This window comes from Nomascus leucogenys, chromosome 25 (genome assembly GCF_006542625.1).
Source record: "Nomascus leucogenys isolate Asia chromosome 25, Asia_NLE_v1, whole genome shotgun sequence".
Classification (NCBI taxonomy): domain Eukaryota; kingdom Metazoa; phylum Chordata; class Mammalia; order Primates; family Hylobatidae; genus Nomascus; species Nomascus leucogenys.
In genome coordinates this window covers 14403099-14420929 of record NC_044405.1, presented here as the reverse complement: position 1 = coordinate 14420929, position 17831 = coordinate 14403099, and the positions used below count along the sequence as shown (strand labels likewise).

Here is a 17831-nt window from a genome sequence, read left to right as displayed (position 1 = left end):
TGTTCAGTCTCAATTGCTTAGGTAATAAATAATTTTGTATATAACATATTCTTTTCACAGTGGTTACATAGACCTCTTTTAGAGGGAAGATTGAGTTTGAATTATGAATGTTTCAAAACAGATTTTAAGGAACAGGACATAAAGGCACTTCCCAGCCATTTGTGTACTTCAGCATTATTGAGCAAAATGGTCTTAATTGCATTGAGAAAGGAAACAGTCTTAGAAAATAATGAGCTTGAGAAAATAAGTAAGTATATATGAGTATTTACATATAACTGCACGAATGAATATAATTTTGAAATAATCTTGATTATACTGCAATTTAAATCTTTAATTCAAGAATCTTCAGCTTTCTTTTTCCTATTTTAATGATGAGAACCTTGAAGTTACTTAAGTGGTGAATGTGAAATTGCAAATTAGATACAAATATCTTGGAATCTTGCTATAATCTTGTTAACTGTGGATCGTAATTTGGTGTTAGCTACTTGGGCTGTTATGACATCAATATAAACAGATCCTGTGGCACATACCCTAAAGAAAATGGGTGAGGCTTTGGTGTTTTATCAAGGATTCAGAATTTTCTGTTGATTAAAAAAAAATTGATACCTGATAACTGTACATATTTATGGGGTACATGTGATACTTTGATATATACATAGAATGTATAGTGATCAAATCAGGCTAAGTAGGATATTCATCACCTCAAACATTTATCATTTCTTTGTGTTGAGAACATTTCAAATCTAGTTATTTTGAAATATAAATCATTGTTAACTATGGTCATCCTACTGTGTTATTGAATACTAGGTCTTATATCTTCTCTCTAACTGTATTGTGGTACCCATTCACCGACCTCTCTTCATCCCCTGCTCTCTCTGACCCTTCTCAGGGTAACCATCAGTCTACTTTACTACTCTATCTTCATGAGATCCACTTTTTTAGCTCCCATATACAAATTATAACATGTGATATTTGTCTTTCCGTGCGTGGTTTATTTCATTTAGCATGATGATGTCCAGTTTCATCCATGTTGCTGCAAATGACAGTATTTCATTTTTTTTTTGTGAGACAGAGTCTCGCTCTGTTGCCCAGGCTGGAGTTCAGTGGTGTGATCTCGGCTCACCACAACCTCTGCCTCCCAGGTTCAAGTGATTCTCCTGCCTCAACCTCCCAAATAGATGGGACTACAGGCGCATGCCACCATGCCTGGCTAATTTTTGTATTTTTAGTGGAGACGGAGTTTCACTGTGTTGGCCAGGCTGGTCTCGAACTCCTGACCTCGTGGTCCACCCATCTCAGCCTCCCAAAGTGCTAGGGATTATAGAAGTGAGCTACCATGCCCAGCCTCATTCTTTTTTTAATGGCTGAATAGTATTCCATTGTGCATATGTACCACATTTTATGTATCCATTCATTCATTGATGGACACTTAGGTTGATTTCATATCTCAGCTATTGTGAATAATGCTGCAGCAAATATGGGGGTGCAGATATACCTTTGATATACTGGTTTTCTAAATACTCAATAGGATTGCTGGATTGCATGATAGTTCTATTTTTAGTTTTTTGAAACACTTCCGCATCGTTTTCCAAAATGGCTGTACTAATTTGCATTCCTACCAACAGTATGTAAGTTCCTATTTCTCAGCGTTCTTGCCAGCATTTGTTATTTTTTGTCTTTTTTTTTTTTTTTTAGAGATAGAGTGTTACTATGTTGCCCAGACTGGTCTTTATCCTGGGCTCAAGCAATCCTCTTGCCTCAGCCTCCCAAAGTGCTGTGATTACAGGCAATGCCACCATGCAGCTTATTTCTTACCTTTTTGACAAGAGACATTCTAACTGAGGTTTTGGTTTGCATTTCCCTGATGATTACTAATATTGAGCATGGGATTTTTTTTTTTCCTTTCTTGCCATTGAGTTGTTCGAGTTCCTTATATATTCTTTATGTTAGCCCCTTGTTGGATGAATAGTTTGCAAATATTTTCTCCCATTCTACAGATTGTCTCTTCACTTTGTTGATTGTTTCTTTTGCTGTGCAGAAAGCTTTTAGTTTGATATAGTCCTATTTGCCTGTTTTTGTTGCCTTCGCTTTTGAAGTCTTAGCCATAAAAATACTTGCCTAGACCAATGTGCTATAGCATTCCTTGATGCTTTCTGGTTGTTTTATGTAGTTTCAGTTCTTATGTTTAAGTCTCTAATCCATTTTGAGTTGATCTTTTTAGATGGTGAGAGATAGAGGTCTATTTTCACTTTTCTACAAATGAATATTCAGTTTTCCTAGCACAATTTCTTGAAGAGGATGTCCTTTCCCCAGTATATGTTCTTGGCATTTTTGTTGAAGACTTTGTCAGTTGGCTGCAAATATGTGGATTTATTTCTGGGTTCTCTAGTTCTGTTCCATTGGTCTGTGTGTGTCTGTTTTTATACAAATACCATGCTGTTTTGATTCCAGTGGTTTTGAATACTTTTGTATTTCATCGGGTTCTAATTTTTTTTCTGGCAAGCAGACGTTCAAATGTTGAACCCTAAGAGGACTTAGGGCCTCAGCAAATTTCCCTGTTTCAACAAATGGTTTAGAATTATAGGTGGTGGAGTGACTTTTACTAGATGGTATTAAAGGTAGAGGATTTGCAGAATCCCTGTATCAGTCTTGTTTGTAAGCCCTCAGCTGTAACACAGTTACTAGAAGGGGGAATATATGCTCTGGAAGAAAGTTGAAACACCTCTTTTGGGCAGCCACCTTCACATTCCCAGTTAAGGGAAAGGAAACAAGCCTGTAGTTTACATTGCTCACAGAGTGAATCTGTGCAAATCCAAAACTAGTGAGTAGACTAATAATTTTTTGGGTTACTAATTACAAACTGGCAATATTATTTCTTTAATTTTATCGAGCTCATTAGTCAGATATTATTGTTGTTTTTGTTACCATGACTTGGTTAGAGCTGCTTAGCTCTAAGTGTAGGATTAGATTTTGGACCAGGTCGCAACGCTTCTGACTCCAAAATCTATACATGGCTTTATAAAAGGGAGTTGTGACTGTGTATTAGAAACCTATGATATGCCAGGCTTCATGATAGATACTTGGCCATTTAATTGTCACAGCAGTCCTGTGAGGTAGTTTGTAGTATCCTAATTGATAACTATTATATAGCTTGAGAGAGAGATGCAGATTTGAATCCACCCCGATCTGTAATTGAGGCCTCATGTCCTTTTACTGTATCATACTGTCTCCCATTTCTCCCATTTGCCATGAACTTCTCACCTCAGGTCTTGGGTCCCTTAGTTGTTTTTCCTGTCTGGAACTTCTTACCAATTGTGCCAAAATGGTAGGAAGATTCCTTCAGTATCTCTAGTAACTTAGGTTCTTGTCACATTCTTAACTAATTAGAAAAAGGACCAAGTAAAATTTGGGAAAAGGGTGGTATTTTGTATCAGACAAATATTCTCAGTTTTCATTATCCTTGAACATCTCAAAGCAGATTTGAAAAATCAGTTCATAGGTGTTTTGAGATGAGTGGGCACAACAGTGTTAGAAAACAAGGTGGAGAAGTGAAAATAATTGAAGGGTTTCTTCACAAAGTACTTTTGATAATTTGGTGCTGTGTCTTCTTTTAGTCTCAGAACTGCTTTATTCACTGCAGTGGTGTGAAGAATTAGATAACCCACCTATTTTTCTAACTGGATTTTGTGAAATGCTTCAAAAAATGAATATTACATATGATAACTTACGTGTACTTGGTAATACGTCGGGCCTTTTGCAGCTGTTATTTCACAGGTAAGAATCTCTTTCAATTTCTGTAAAATGACTATGCTACTTCTTTATGGCTTTGCCTTCTCTAAGAGGTAACTCTACTTCATGCTAATGTTTCAGTCAGAGGATTGATCTAAATAATTCCTATTCTTAATAATAAATAGTTTATGAATTCTAAATACTTGATTTAACCTTCTCAGGGGAAGATATTTGTATTCTGCCTGTCTTATTAAATCCATAAATACATACAGGGGTCAGATGACAAAAAAGAAGTAGAAGCTTGTAGAAGTTGTTTTGATTTATCTGTGACTCATCCTCCCAGTGCTCTCAGATTTATCCTTTATCTTACATGTTGTTATAGGTGTGTCTTAATGTTATGACCACAAAGCTCTCCCCTAGATTAGGAAGGCAGGTATGAAAACAGTCCTTGTAGAGGTTGTAGTAGTAAGATGTTCAGCTTTTTGAAATTACCGTGTTGAACTGCTTTCTCTTTAAGAGTTTATCACTTGCCGATAGTATTTTGAGTATGCTTTGCTGTATCAGAGGACCCAGGCTTCCTTTCCAATCCCATTCTACTTAGTTGACACTCACAACTTTCCTCAGAACCAAAGAATCTCTTTGATTGTTCAACTTAAGCCTGCTTAGGTGTCCTCTGGGAGATGTCTTTTTCCCGGCTACAGCCTCTGGTCTTCAAGCCTAATCTCTAAGATCATCTCCCCTATTGGGACTGAAGAGACTGTGGAGTTGCCTAGGGAAGAGAGCTCAATACCAGCTGTGAAGGAGTGCTGAAAGCCTAAACTCTCAGTTCTTTGAATAATTACTGGCAGTTGCTTGGGTGCAAAGTCTTAGGTGAAATTGATGCCATCACAAGGTGCTTTATTTAATTCTGTAAAAGGAATCCAGCTAGCCAGTGTCTAAACATTTTATTCAGTACGCTTTCAAAATGGAATATAATTTTTTTCTTTCCTTTTTCAGGTCCAGAGAACATGGCACACTGTGGTCTCTTATTATTGCTAAGTTGATCCTTTCCCGAAGCATTTCATCTGATGAAGTAAAACCACATTATAAGAGAAAAGAAAGGTATTCTTATTTAAAATGTTTTTACTTTGTAATTTACTGTAATTGGTCACTTTAGCAACCCCTAATTAATGAATAATTTCTAATGAATCAAGAAAACAGGTTTAGGAAATGAGGAAATTAAAGACTTCAAGGCAAATTAAATTGTTTTAGGTTAGGGACATACCTTTGAATTTATTTATTTATTTTGAGACAGGGTCTCACTCTGTTGCCCAGGCTGGAGTTCAGTGGTGCGAACATGGCTCACTGTAGCCTCAACCTCCTGTGGTCAAGTGATCCTCCCACCACACTCTCCTGAGTAACTGGGACCACAGGTGTGCACTACCACACCTGGCTAATTTTTTAATTTTGTAGGGATGGTGTCTTGCCATGTTGCCCAGGCTGGTCTTGAATTCCTGGGCTCAAGCAGTCCTGCTGCCTCAGCCTCCCAAAGGCCTGGAATTACAGGTGTGAGCCACCATTTCTGGCCGACACCTTTTTTTTAAAGTAAATAGTTTTAACTCGATAGCCTTTTGTCGTAGAATTTTATACTGTACTTTTTTTTTTTTAAGCCAACAGCATTTCATGAACTTGTTTTCTTTTCCCCAGAAATCTTTCTGATAGAAATCTTTTCTTTTGCCCTTTCCTAATACTCTTTTTCCATCACTTTATTTGCTATATGGAAGTGATAGGGAAAGTTACTCTTCTCTTAAATAACATCATCCTATTGAAGTATGTTCTAGAAATGTAACAAATGTGTTCTGTTCTTAAGACAAAGAAGTGGATTGTGGGTTTGGGTGTGCTGGTGAAGCTCAGCATTCAAAGTAATACTTAGCTGAGATTTACCAAGAGGCATTTTGAATTTACTGATTTACCAAGAAGAATTCTGAAATGACAGATACATGTTCTGGCATAGTAGAATTCTAAATTAAATTCTGACCTTTTTTTATCTTAAAAGTTTTACAAAACTTTTTATTTTGAGGTAATTGTAGATTCACATGAATGTGTAAGAAGTAATACAAAGAATAAAAATCATACAGCTACCTAGTGGTACTGTTTTGCATAACTTTAGCATAGTATTACAACCAAGGAAAAAGGCATTGATACAGTCAGTTGACTTAGTTTACATGCACATGTTTGTGTATGTTTGTGTGTGTGAGAGATAGAGTGTGCGTGTGTTCTATGTAGCTCACATCTGTGACCACCACCACAGTCAAGCCCAGAACAGTTTCATTATCAGGATCCCTTGCGTTATCCATATATAGCCTCAGCCACCTCCCTTCCCATTGTCCTAATCTCTAGCAACCACTAATCTGTTCTCTCTCTTTGTAATTATGTCATTTAAGAATATTTTATAAATGGAATTTGCCGGGTGTGGAGGCTTATGCCTGTAATCCCAGCACTTTGGAAGGCCGAAGTGAGAGGACAGCTTGAGCCCAGGAGTTCGAGACTAGCCTGGGCAACATGGCAAAACATCTCTACAAAAAAATACAAAAATTAGCTAGGTGTGGTGGTGTGTGCCTGTAGTTGCAGCTACTCAGGAGGCTGAGGTGGGAGGATCACTTGAGCTCAGGAGGTGGAGGTTGCAGTGAGCAGAGATCACGCCACTGCACTCCAGCCTGGGCAACAGAGTGAGACCCAGTCTCAAAACAAGACAAAAAACAATATTATATAAATGGAATCATACTGTATGTAACTTTTTGACATTAGCTTTTTTAGCCTAATTAATATTTTTTTCTGATTATACAAGTAATATGGAATTAGCTAAAGAACTATTGGAACTAATTAGTAAGGAGATGGATGTATACTTACCACACAAAAATGAATAGCTTTCTTATTCACCCATAGTAATCAATTTAAAAAATGGTATGGGAAAAAAAGAAGATTCCATTCACAATGACAACAAAAACTATAAATACTTAGAAATAAATTTAACAAAAAATTACAATTATAAAACTTGAATAAAGATCACAAAAGAAGGTGGGAAGATAAATTGTAAAAATGGTTGTGTCAGTCTATAATTTCAGTGCAATCTCAATCAAAATTTTAGCAGTTTTTGAAAAACTTGGTAAACTGTTCTGAACATAGTATACATTTGAAGGAAAAAGTTCTCAAAAGTAAGAAATTTTTGAAAAAAGTGAAAGAGACTGCATGCCAAATATAAAATATATTATTGAATTATAGTAATTAAGCAGTATGAAATTGAAGAGTAGACAAATCAGTGGATACAGTCCAGAAACCTATCCACACATATGTGTGAATTTAGTTTTTAATATAGGTGGCATTTCAAATCAGTGTGGTGAGTAAATAATAATGATAGGAAAATTGGTCGTATGTTTGGAAGAAAAATACTGAGACCTTCTCCTTTACATTTTATGTAAATATATATATATATTTGATTCTGTAAAAATGAAAACTTCCTGCAACCTAAGTTGCCCATCAGTGGATAAATGGATAAATAAAAGTGTGGTATAACCATATAATGAAATATTATTCAGCCTTAAAAGGGAAAGAAATTCTGACATGCTACAGTCTGTATGAACCTTGAGGACATTATACTGAGTGAAATAAGCCAGTTACAAAAAGACAGGTACTCTATGATTCCTTCTATAGAGTAGTCAGTTTCATAGGGATAGAAAGTAGAAGGTGGTTGCCTGGGGCCGAGGGTGAGAGAGGAATGGAGCATTCGTGTTAGTGGGTAGAGTTTCAGTTTTGCAGAATGAAGAATTCTGGAGATTAGTTGCACAGTAGTGTGAATGTACTTAACACTGCAGAACTCTACACTTAAAAATGGCTAATACATTAATTTTATCTGTATTTTATGACAGTTAAAATTTTTTATATAGTATTTCTGAAAGATGAAAACTGCGACAAAATATAAAGATTACAGGGACAAATGACAAAATGGGAGATGACATTTGCAAATCAACAAAAAATATTTGTAATATATAGATAGTTTATATAAATCAGTGAAACCCTCCAAATTGAAAAATTTATCAAAGACTTAAAGAGGCAGTTCATAGATGAAATGGTCAAAGGTAGCTCAATACTGAAATGTGAAATATGAAAGGATTTGCCTTACTAATAATGACAGAAGTACAAATTAAGAGCAATGGTTTTATCCACTATATTGCCAAGAATAAAAAAAAATTCATTAAATGTGCAGCTGAACAGTCACACCTGTGCATATTTGGTGAAAGTGTAAATTGATTATGTGTTTTCAGAAGCAATTTGAAATCACCAACATATAATACATTCAAATCCTTTCAGCTTTCAATTCCACTCCTAGGAATTTAGCCTAAAGAGGTATTTATACATACGCAGAATAATATCTTCTTAAGGATATTTATTGCAGCATTATGTGTGAGGGCAAAAATTTGGGGGTGGGGGAAGAAACCTAAATGTTCACTGATAGGGAAATAGTTAAATAATGATACATCCATAGTATGGAGTGTTAGGTAGATTTTGTTCATTTTTGTTATGTAGCTTTAAAACAGAATAATTTATATGTTCTGACAGAAAGTATATGTAAGTGGTAAATGATAGAACAATATGTTTAGTGTCATCCTTTTTATGTGAATAAAACCCAACAGTATATATGCACAAATACGAATATCAGGACACACAGGCCTGTAATCCCAGCACTTTGGGAGGCCAAGGCGGGTGGATCACCTGAGGTCAGCAGTTTGCAACCAGCCTGACTAACATGGTGAAACCCCATCTCCACTAAATACAAAAAAAAAAATTAGCCGGACGTGGTGGTGCATGCCTGTAATCCGAGCTACTTGGGAGGCTGAGACTGGAGAATCACTTGTACCTAGGAGGCAGAGGTTGCAATGAGCTGAGATGGTGCAGTGCACCCCAGCCTGGGCAACAAGAGTGAAACTGTCTCAAAAAAAAAAAAAAAAAAAGAAAGGACACACAACTGGTACTATTTATTTAAGTTGAATCAATTGACTCTTTTTGTTTGTTTGTTTTTGGAGACAGAGTCTTGCGCTATCACCAGGGCAGGAGTGCAGTGGCGCGATCTCAGCTCACTGCAACCTCTGCCTCCCAGGTGCAAGCGATTCTCCTGCCTCAGCCTCCCGAGTAGCTGGGATTACAGGTGCCTGCCACCATGCCTGGCTGATTTTTTGTATATTTAGTAGAGATGGGGTTTCACTATGTTCGCTAGGCTGGTCTCAAACGCCTGACCTCGTGATCCGCCCTCCTCAGCCTCCCAAAGTGTTGGGATTACAGGCATTAGCCACCGCGCCCGGCAATTGACTCTTTTTTTTAAAAGAGAACATAATGTCATGTGGCTAGTATAATTTTAAAAAATCATATATGGGGAAAAGTTATATATGCTCATTTCAAAAATTTATGCAGAAAAAAGGAGCAAAAAAAAAAAACCACCAATTTCATCGTCAGCACTTGTTAAATCTATCATAGTTTCTTTTTATGTAATTATATGTGGTAGAATTATTCATCTGTCTTTTTCAATAGTCCAAATAAAAGAAATATATAAAATAACTGTATGTTTGGAAGAAATCTAACTTGTGTTTTTTTTCTTTAAACAGTTTTTTCCCACTAACTGAAGGCAATTTGCATACCATTCAAAGTCTATGTCCATTTTTGTCAAAAGAAGAAAAGAAAGAATTTAGTGCTCAATGTATACCTGCTCTTTTGGGCTGGACTAAGAAAGATCTGTGCAGCACTAATGGTTAGTTGCTTGATAATAAATATTTCATTAATTTAATTATTGCTTGAGATGAAGAACTGTTTCTAATATATAAGACCATATCTAGCAGAGGTAAATTGAATTACTGCTGATTTGTTCTGAGATTATATGGATGAGTGTCATTAGACAGTGGCTGTTACCATTTTGCAGTACAAAAATGCTGGGCCTTAAGGGAAGACTTACTCCCAGAAATACCTTCTAACCATTTCTTTTCTATCTATAGCTTTTTAAAGCTGTGCCTCTTTTCTCCCTAGCCCATCAATGATTGAACGTATAAAGGCAAAAATAGCTTCCGTTGTGTTTAAAACACTGCACTTTTCATTTGTTTATTAATTTAATAAACATTTATGAGCACCTGCTACATGGTAGTTCCTATTGTAGAGAAGACAAACATAAAGTTGTATCATGTAATAACTGATGTAGCAAAAAGATGTACTATGTATAGAAGTGGCAGAAAGGAAGGAGTTTCCACTTTGCTTTGAGGGTGTTAGTGGCAATTTCACAAAGAGAAATATTTCTACTGGGTGGTGAAGGATAAATAGTTTTCCATATGGACATAGTTGGGGAAGGGCATTCCAGGTACACAAAAACATACAAGGGTACAGATTGTTCATTTTGGCTGGTATGTAAGATAGAAGGTTGGGGACAGAGGGTGTTAAAATACACCAGTGGATGGATTTTGAGGAATGGTAGAGATTCTAAAGAGTGGGTCCACATCAGAGTTTACCACATATACTAGCTGCTATTGAGTAAATGAATGTATAAATTATGAAACAGTATGTTCTATTTTCCATTTGCTGTTTCCACCTACTCTGTAGCTGTAGGTTTTTTTTTCACTCTTTCCCCTCCCCCAAATTCTCTATTGTGTGCGAGGTGCTGGGTATGGAGACAGGATCTCTGCGCTTTGGAGCTTATAAGCTCATTTGTTGACTCTTACATAAAAGTCATTTTTAGAGTTCTTATGAACACTTCTCAAGAAAGTTTTTTACTTCTCAAAGTGGACTTTTTTTTAATAGTAGCGATATAGTTCTTAAAAATTTTTAATTTTCATTTTGAATTTTACTTTAGGAGGTTTTGGACATCTTGCCATTTTCAATTCTTGTCTGCAAACCAAAAGTATAGACGATGGAGAGCTATTACATGGAATATTAAAAATCATAATATCCTGGAAGAAAGAGCATGAAGATATTTTTCTTTTCAGTTGGTAGGTGATACTTTATACTATGTTTTTCCTTCAGTATACAATTCAGACAAAGATTACGTATCTGTGTCACAATTTTGTAAAGTAATTATGGTAGACATTTAAGTCAGTTATAAATAAGTATGTAAGATTTAAAGTAGCATATTTTCCAATTGAATGTCAATATAATTATTCTTTTATTGTCATTTGTTTTTATCTTTATCACAGTAATCTATCAGAAGCAAGTCCAGAGGTACTGGGTGTAAATATAGAAATAATCCGGTTTCTTTCCCTATTTCTGAAATATTGCTCATCCCCTTTGGCAGAGAGTGAGTGGGACTTCATCATGTGCTCCATGTTGGCTTGGTTGGAGGTAAAGTAACCCGATATGTCATCACCTCTTGTGGGTCTTTGTACATACTTTTGCATCAGAACTATTTACTAATCTCATTCTTTAAGTGATGATTGTAATTGGTTCCTTGGTATAATTTAAAACACTTTGGAGATGTTCTTCTTACCAGCACTATGTGACAGAATAGTAAAATGATAGATTTTCAATGACTACCAGCATCATTCAGTGACCAAATCTCCCGTTATTAAAATGCCTTCTCCATTAGCTTATTATAATATTTGCAGCATAGCCCTTTCAGGTTTTGTCTGTTAGTGATAATTATTTTGGTCTTTTTTGGTTATAATTAGATTATTTCTAAAACATACTGTGGGAATATTGTGAGAGTAATGTATTAAATAGTAGCAGATTCAGAGGGAATTAGTGCAATTTTGTGACCCAAAGCAACCAGAGGTATATTACTTGTGGGCTCCAGGGCAGCAAGTCAGTCAGGGTTGAATTGGTCTGAATCTCTGCTTTGCCTGCTATTAGCTATGTGACTTAGAGTTTTAAACTTAAACTATTTGAGACTCTGTTTTCTTTCTTTCTTTTTTTTTTTTTTTTTAATTTGAGATAGAGTCTCACTCTGTTGCTTAGGCCGGAGTGCAGTGGTGTGATCTTGGCTCACTGCAACCTCCGCCTTCTGGGTTCAAGCAATTCTTGTGCCTCAGCCTCCCAAATAGCAGGATTACAGATGCCCACCAGCATGCCCGACTAATTTTTATATTTTTGGTAGATATGCGGTTTCACCATTTTGGCCAGGCTGGTCTCAAACTCCTGCCCTCATGTGATCCACTTGCCTCAGCCTCCCAAAGTGTTGGGATTGCAGGCATGAGCCACTGCGCCTGGCCGATTTTCTTATTTTAAAATAATAACTTACAACTTGTAGGGCTACTGAGAAGATTATAAATGTGTATTTAATGTGTCTGACTTAGTGTTTTCTTCCATAGGTTAGAAATTAAAAAGGGTATTTGAGAATAAATTGTTTATTAATGATTCTAATTCATGGTATTTAATTTTGAAGAAAAAAGTTATTTTGATGTAAAATTTTTATGTTTCTCCTGAGACTACACACTTCAACTGCTTTTTGTTTTAAAATTCAAAGAAATGAAAGGCTTTTCTTTATATTGGCTTTATTTGTAGTGTTCTGGTAGAAGTCTGTTTACCTATTTCATTTTTATTGTTTTTTCAGACAACAAGTGAGAATCAGGCATTGTATTCTATTCCACTTGTGCAACTGTTTGCCTGTGTCAGCTGTGATTTGGCCTGTGACCTCAGTGCTTTCTTTGATTCCACAACTCTGGATACCATTGGCAATCTTCCTGTAAATCTAATCAGTGAATGGAAAGAATTTTTTTCCCAAGGCATCCACAGTTTGCTTTTACCTATTTTGGTGACTGTTACAGGCAAGTGAAAAAGGGAATAATAATGAGATTGATTCATTGGAAATGACTTACTGAAAAATTCAAAACCAAAAATTTTGATGTTTAAATCAAATAATACTAAATAGTAAAAGAAAAAGCCAGAAGAGAAAGCTTGGCTTCTCAGAAGCATCATCTATGCTTTACAGACAAAAATTGAAAAATGGCAAGGTATCCAATGACTGTTGCAAATTAAAATAATAATAATTCAGATAACATGAATGGATGATGTGAATAGAACCTCGCTATTGAACATTTGCTTTCTTTTTAGATAAGGATCAGATAAAAGTTATTAAAACAGTTGAGATTAACTGGAATATATATTCAGTTCATGTTTCTAGTTAAGACTGCTTTATTGTTTATGTCTAGTTTTTATTTCATTTTCTTAAATGACATTTGACTGTTTGTGAATCATTTAAGCTATACTAACTTTCTTTTGAGATGTGCATGTTTCTTTTTGTCATTAGGAGAAAACAGAGATGTGTCTGAAACATCCTTTCAGAATGCAATGCTGAAACCCATGTGTGAAACATTAACGTATATCTCAAAGGAACAGCTCTTGAGTCACAAACTTCCTGCAAGATTAGTTGCTGACCAAAAAACAAACTTACCAGAGTATCTCCAGACTTTGTTAAATACATTGGCCCCATTACTCCTCTTCAGAGCTAGGCCTGTGCAAATTGCTGTTTATCATATGCTATACAAGTAAGAATTCATCCAATTGAATCAATGTTACAGTGGTCTAAAAAAATAGAATATATGCTTAGGTTTTACTTTTAATTATTTAAAAAAGTAAAATTTTTGAAAGAAGGAGATCTGACTGCTTCACTTATAGGGACCCTAAGTTGCCTCATCTTTTAGGTTATTGTTTTCTGTACACAATCTGTATTTCAATAGTCCTGGCTATAGTAGTTATTTTAGAGAAAACTCATTAAAACATTTACTCATAAAATAAGTATTGGTCTTTCTGCTTTTGAGCATGACTTAATAAACAGTGTAATATCACATATATAAAAATAATGTTCTAATTTCTAGATTGATGCCTGAATTACCACAATATGATCAGGATAATCTAAAGTCATATGGAGATGAAGAAGAAGAGCCAGCCCTGTAAGGTTTTTTTAAATAATGTGTTTTATTAAATTCTTATAATCCATCTCACTTATAATGTCTTTAGAGGACTGAAGCAGCACAGAAGCTATAAATTAGAGTTATATTCATTCTACAGATAGATCTTTTTAGTTATCTGTAAGATATAAATGAAATACAGATTTCACCCAAAAGATTGTCTCTCTCTCTTAATTGTTCTTAAATCACATTTTCCATTTGCTGCTGTTCAGTAAAACTATCTTTGGCCATATGGTGGCTGTGGAAAGAGTGTATCAGTCCAAATATCTATTGAGCATCCACTTTGTGCAGAGTATTAATTAAATGCTGAGGGGAGTATGTAGTGTTCAGTGAGCACTTTCTTAAGGAATTTATCTGATAGAGATGATACTGTAGCGTTATAGAAAATACAGTACATGATAAGTGCTAAGAAAAAGGATAGATGACTTTTTTTTAAATGGTCAGTTAGGCCTATATAAGATAGCATGTTATGAGGTCACAATTAATGTACATCAGGAAGGGAAGACTTTCTTTTGAGGAAGAGGCATTTAAACTGGACCTTTAAGGTTAGGTAGCATTTCTGCAGGACAAGAAAGACAATATAAGTTAAGAGAACATCATGTACAAAGGCACTGAGTCATGAATGTGAGGATGTGCTTGGGGAATATTGAGTAGTTACCACTTAATGTATAGTTTTATTGATAATATCTTTCTTTACTGGAATGTAAGTTCTGTAAGGGCAGGAATTTCTCTCTCTCATTTCTGAGAGAGAAATAGGCTAGAATGCTATAGGCCAGAATGCTTCCTGGCCTATAATGGATGGCCTTAAAAATGACTTTTTTGGGGGGATTTGGTCATTACTTGATAGGAGATAGGGCGCCACCAGCTGATTCTGACACTAGTGTGAAACATGAATTGTAAAAAGAAGCAAGCAGAGGTGGAAGTGATTGCAGAAGTTAAATAACAATGCATGGAGGGCAATGTGAAAAGTGGAGAGATTTTGGAGCTGGTATTTTATAAGATCTAGTGACTATCAGTATGGAATGTAGAAGGCTGGGTACCTGAGATGGAGGTGTTGAAGGAAAAGACCTAAGAGCAGAAGTTTGGAGAAGGCCTGTGCTTGTGGGCTGGGAGAAGGAAGCCACACGGGAAGAACGATCACAGAAGTAAAAGGAGAGAACCAGGCTAGAGTATCATGGAGAAGAGAGTTAAGTATTTTACTTTTTGAGAATCTCATAAGTTCACCTGAAAGTATAAATGAGTAGAGTAGTTCAATAAAGAAGAAAATTAACTTACATTGTTGTGAATTAATCTGAATGGTACATTTATTTTCTTAAAAAGATACAATCCTGATTTTTTAAACAGGCACATAATTATTTTCTGTGTTTATCCGATTAATAGTATCATTGTGATATTTCTTAATAGTACTAAGTAGATAATATGCAATAAAATAGAAACTAGAATGAAGTGACAAAGTTTGAAGTCTTATCTTCACTTTGTCTTTTATAAGATGATAAAAGGCCTGGTAGGATTTAGAATCCCTAACAGTTTCCCCTACTAACTGAAAGACTTTGGACTCATCATTTGGCTTCTCTGGGTGTGTGATTTTTTTTCACTTATAGAACAGAAAATTGAAAGAGACGTTTCCTAAAAATGTCTTTCCTTCAAGTGCTATAATACGTCTTTTTTATTTTACTGTTATGTGAGATTAGGAGTTAAAATTGGCTCAATAGAGAGGAATTTTTAAAACGTTTTTTGGAAAACAGAACTTTTTCTAAAATGCTTGAAGTTTACAAGTGCTGTCAATTTGTTAAGGAATGAATTATAAAGAAAACTTGTGGTGTTTAATCATTGATTCTTAGGTCACCACCAGCAGCACTGATGTCTCTTCTTAGCACTCAAGAGGACTTACTAGAAAATGTTTTGGGGTGTATTCCTGTTGGACAGATAGTTACTATTAAACCACTGAGTGAAGACTTCTGTTATGTTCTGGGATACCTTCTCACTTGGAAATTAATACTAACTTTCTTCAAAGCTGCGTCATCGCAGGTAAATAAATATGTGACAACTTTCAATAGTTCTGTCCTAATATGCTTCTGATACTGTTCTAAATACCTTCCTTTCAGTTTAATAAAAGGGAAATCCTTATGTCTTAATCTCATCTTTTTAAATTTATTTGATTTTATTTATTTGAGACAGGGTCTCACTCTGTTGCCTGTGCTGGAATGCAGTGGCACAATCTCGGCTCACTGCAACCTCTGCCTCCTAGGCTCAAGTGATCTTCTCACTAAGTAGCTGGGACTACAGGTGCGAGCCACCATGCCTGGCTAATTTTTATATTTTTGTGGAGATGGGGTTTCACTGTGCTGCCCAGACTCGTCTCAAACTCCTGAGCTCAGGCAATCCACCCGCCTTGGCCTCCCAAAATGCTGGGATTACAGGCCACTGTGCCCAGTCTAATCTCATTTTATCCAGCTAACTTCAATCTGCTTAATAAGTTTACTCCTGTCCCTTATCCCTTACCCCTCCAAGCAAAAGTAATTACTCTGATAGGTGGCCATATCAACTTTTTTCTAACTGAATGTAGTTACCAGGTTCTTTTATTTCAGGAAATAATATTTATATAATTTAATTTTGTACTATCATAGTAATGATTTCAAAAGAATTGGATCTTGTGTTTTTTCTGTTTTTTGTTGGGAGGGAGTCAATTTTTCACTCTGTTGTGGAGATTTAACTTAATACATCATTGGAAATTTACCTTACATGAAAATCACTGTTTGGAGAGAGATCTGTGAAACATTACCTATGTAATAATTCAAACTGTTACCTAAATGGTGAAAATATCTGAAATATTTTGTCCAAATTATTCTAGCAGCCACTAGATGTCTCTGTTGTCTCATGTTTAGGAAGTAAGACCTTGTCCAAGAACAAACTGGAAAGATCTCTCTAGTTTTTCTTTTAGAAGGATCCCCACTTGAGGATAGTTGGAGCCGGGGAAGTGGAGGTTGCAGTGAGCTGAGATCATGCCACTGCACTCAAGCCTGGGCGACAGAGCCAGACCCTGTCTCAAAAAGAACAAGGAAGATCCAAATCTCTGTCACTCTTTGATTGAATTAACCTAGTAAAGTATGTGCCTTCTTTTGACAGGTCAATACAAAAAGATTTAGTTTATCACTTAGTGTGATTAAGTATTCATGGCATTCATTTCCAATGTGACTTTTTGGAATTTTTAAATTATAATTTATGTTGTTGCTCATAACCTATACCCTGGTACAAAGATATCAATTTTTGCATCTTTGCATTTGTATATCTATGGGGAAAAGTCAAATCACAGAAGCAGCGTTGATCTAGTTGTTAAATAGATTAGTTTTCTCTTTAGGCCTGTCACTTATTTTTGTGACTTAAGCTAGTTTTATTTGCTGATGATATATTTCAAGAGCTCCTTATCTGGCTTTTACATCAATTTCTTAAAATATTATTGATCTTTAAAAAATAGCAGCAGATTGAGGCATTTGTGTATAAGAGTTTTGTTCTCATTTTATATTCAGAAATTAGGAAAATGGCCATGCATCACCTTTTTCATTAAGCTGGGATTGGGTTAGGGTGCAAAATTATACGGCAGCATTTATTATTATTGAGTCTGAAACTTGAACTGAGCTGTGGGCAGATAAACCAGAATAACCCACTAAGTAATACTAATTAGATGAATCCTGAAATAAACAGAATTTTTCTTCGGACAACTTTAAATATTCCTAAATCATGGGTTAACTTTTTTCTCAAACTAGCAAATCAGACTGAACTGGAAAAAGTTGTATATGTACATGTGTATGTTTATGTATCTGTTTTATAAAGCTTTACTGAGATATGGCACATACCATAAAATTTACCCACTTAGCATACACAGTTTGGTGTTTTTAGTATATAGTCATCCCTTGATATCTGCCGGGGATTGTTTCCAGGCTCCCTCCCATGCCCCCCAGCCCAGTGAATATTCAAGTTCCTTATATAAAATGGCATATAGTATCTGCATCTAACCTATGCACATCTTCCTGTATACTACTTAAAATCATCTCTTGATTAGTTATCACTGATACAATGTAAATGCTATTGAAATTGTTGCTATACTGTATTAAAGTTTTTAGTACTTTTATTGTTGTATTGGTTTTTTTAAATCACTTTTTTTGCCCCTCAAATATTTTCAATCTGCGA

The 17831-nt window shown here is 35.5% G+C and overlaps 1 protein-coding gene across 1 annotated transcript in view; it reads left to right on the top strand.

Moving 5' to 3' along the window:
- Positions 1 to 17831, top strand: part of LTN1 (listerin E3 ubiquitin protein ligase 1) — a 65691-nt gene that overhangs the window by 36924 nt on the left and 10936 nt on the right. Inside the window, exons 16-25 of the mRNA XM_003263815.4 lie at positions 61 to 247; positions 3615 to 3774; positions 4726 to 4830; positions 9366 to 9508; positions 10595 to 10730; positions 10935 to 11079; positions 12287 to 12500; positions 12983 to 13220; positions 13551 to 13625; positions 15485 to 15671. Coding sequence (XP_003263863.1) covers positions 61 to 247; positions 3615 to 3774; positions 4726 to 4830; positions 9366 to 9508; positions 10595 to 10730; positions 10935 to 11079; positions 12287 to 12500; positions 12983 to 13220; positions 13551 to 13625; positions 15485 to 15671 — 1590 coding nt within the window. The remainder of the gene's footprint in view (positions 1 to 60; positions 248 to 3614; positions 3775 to 4725; positions 4831 to 9365; positions 9509 to 10594; positions 10731 to 10934; positions 11080 to 12286; positions 12501 to 12982; positions 13221 to 13550; positions 13626 to 15484; positions 15672 to 17831) is intronic.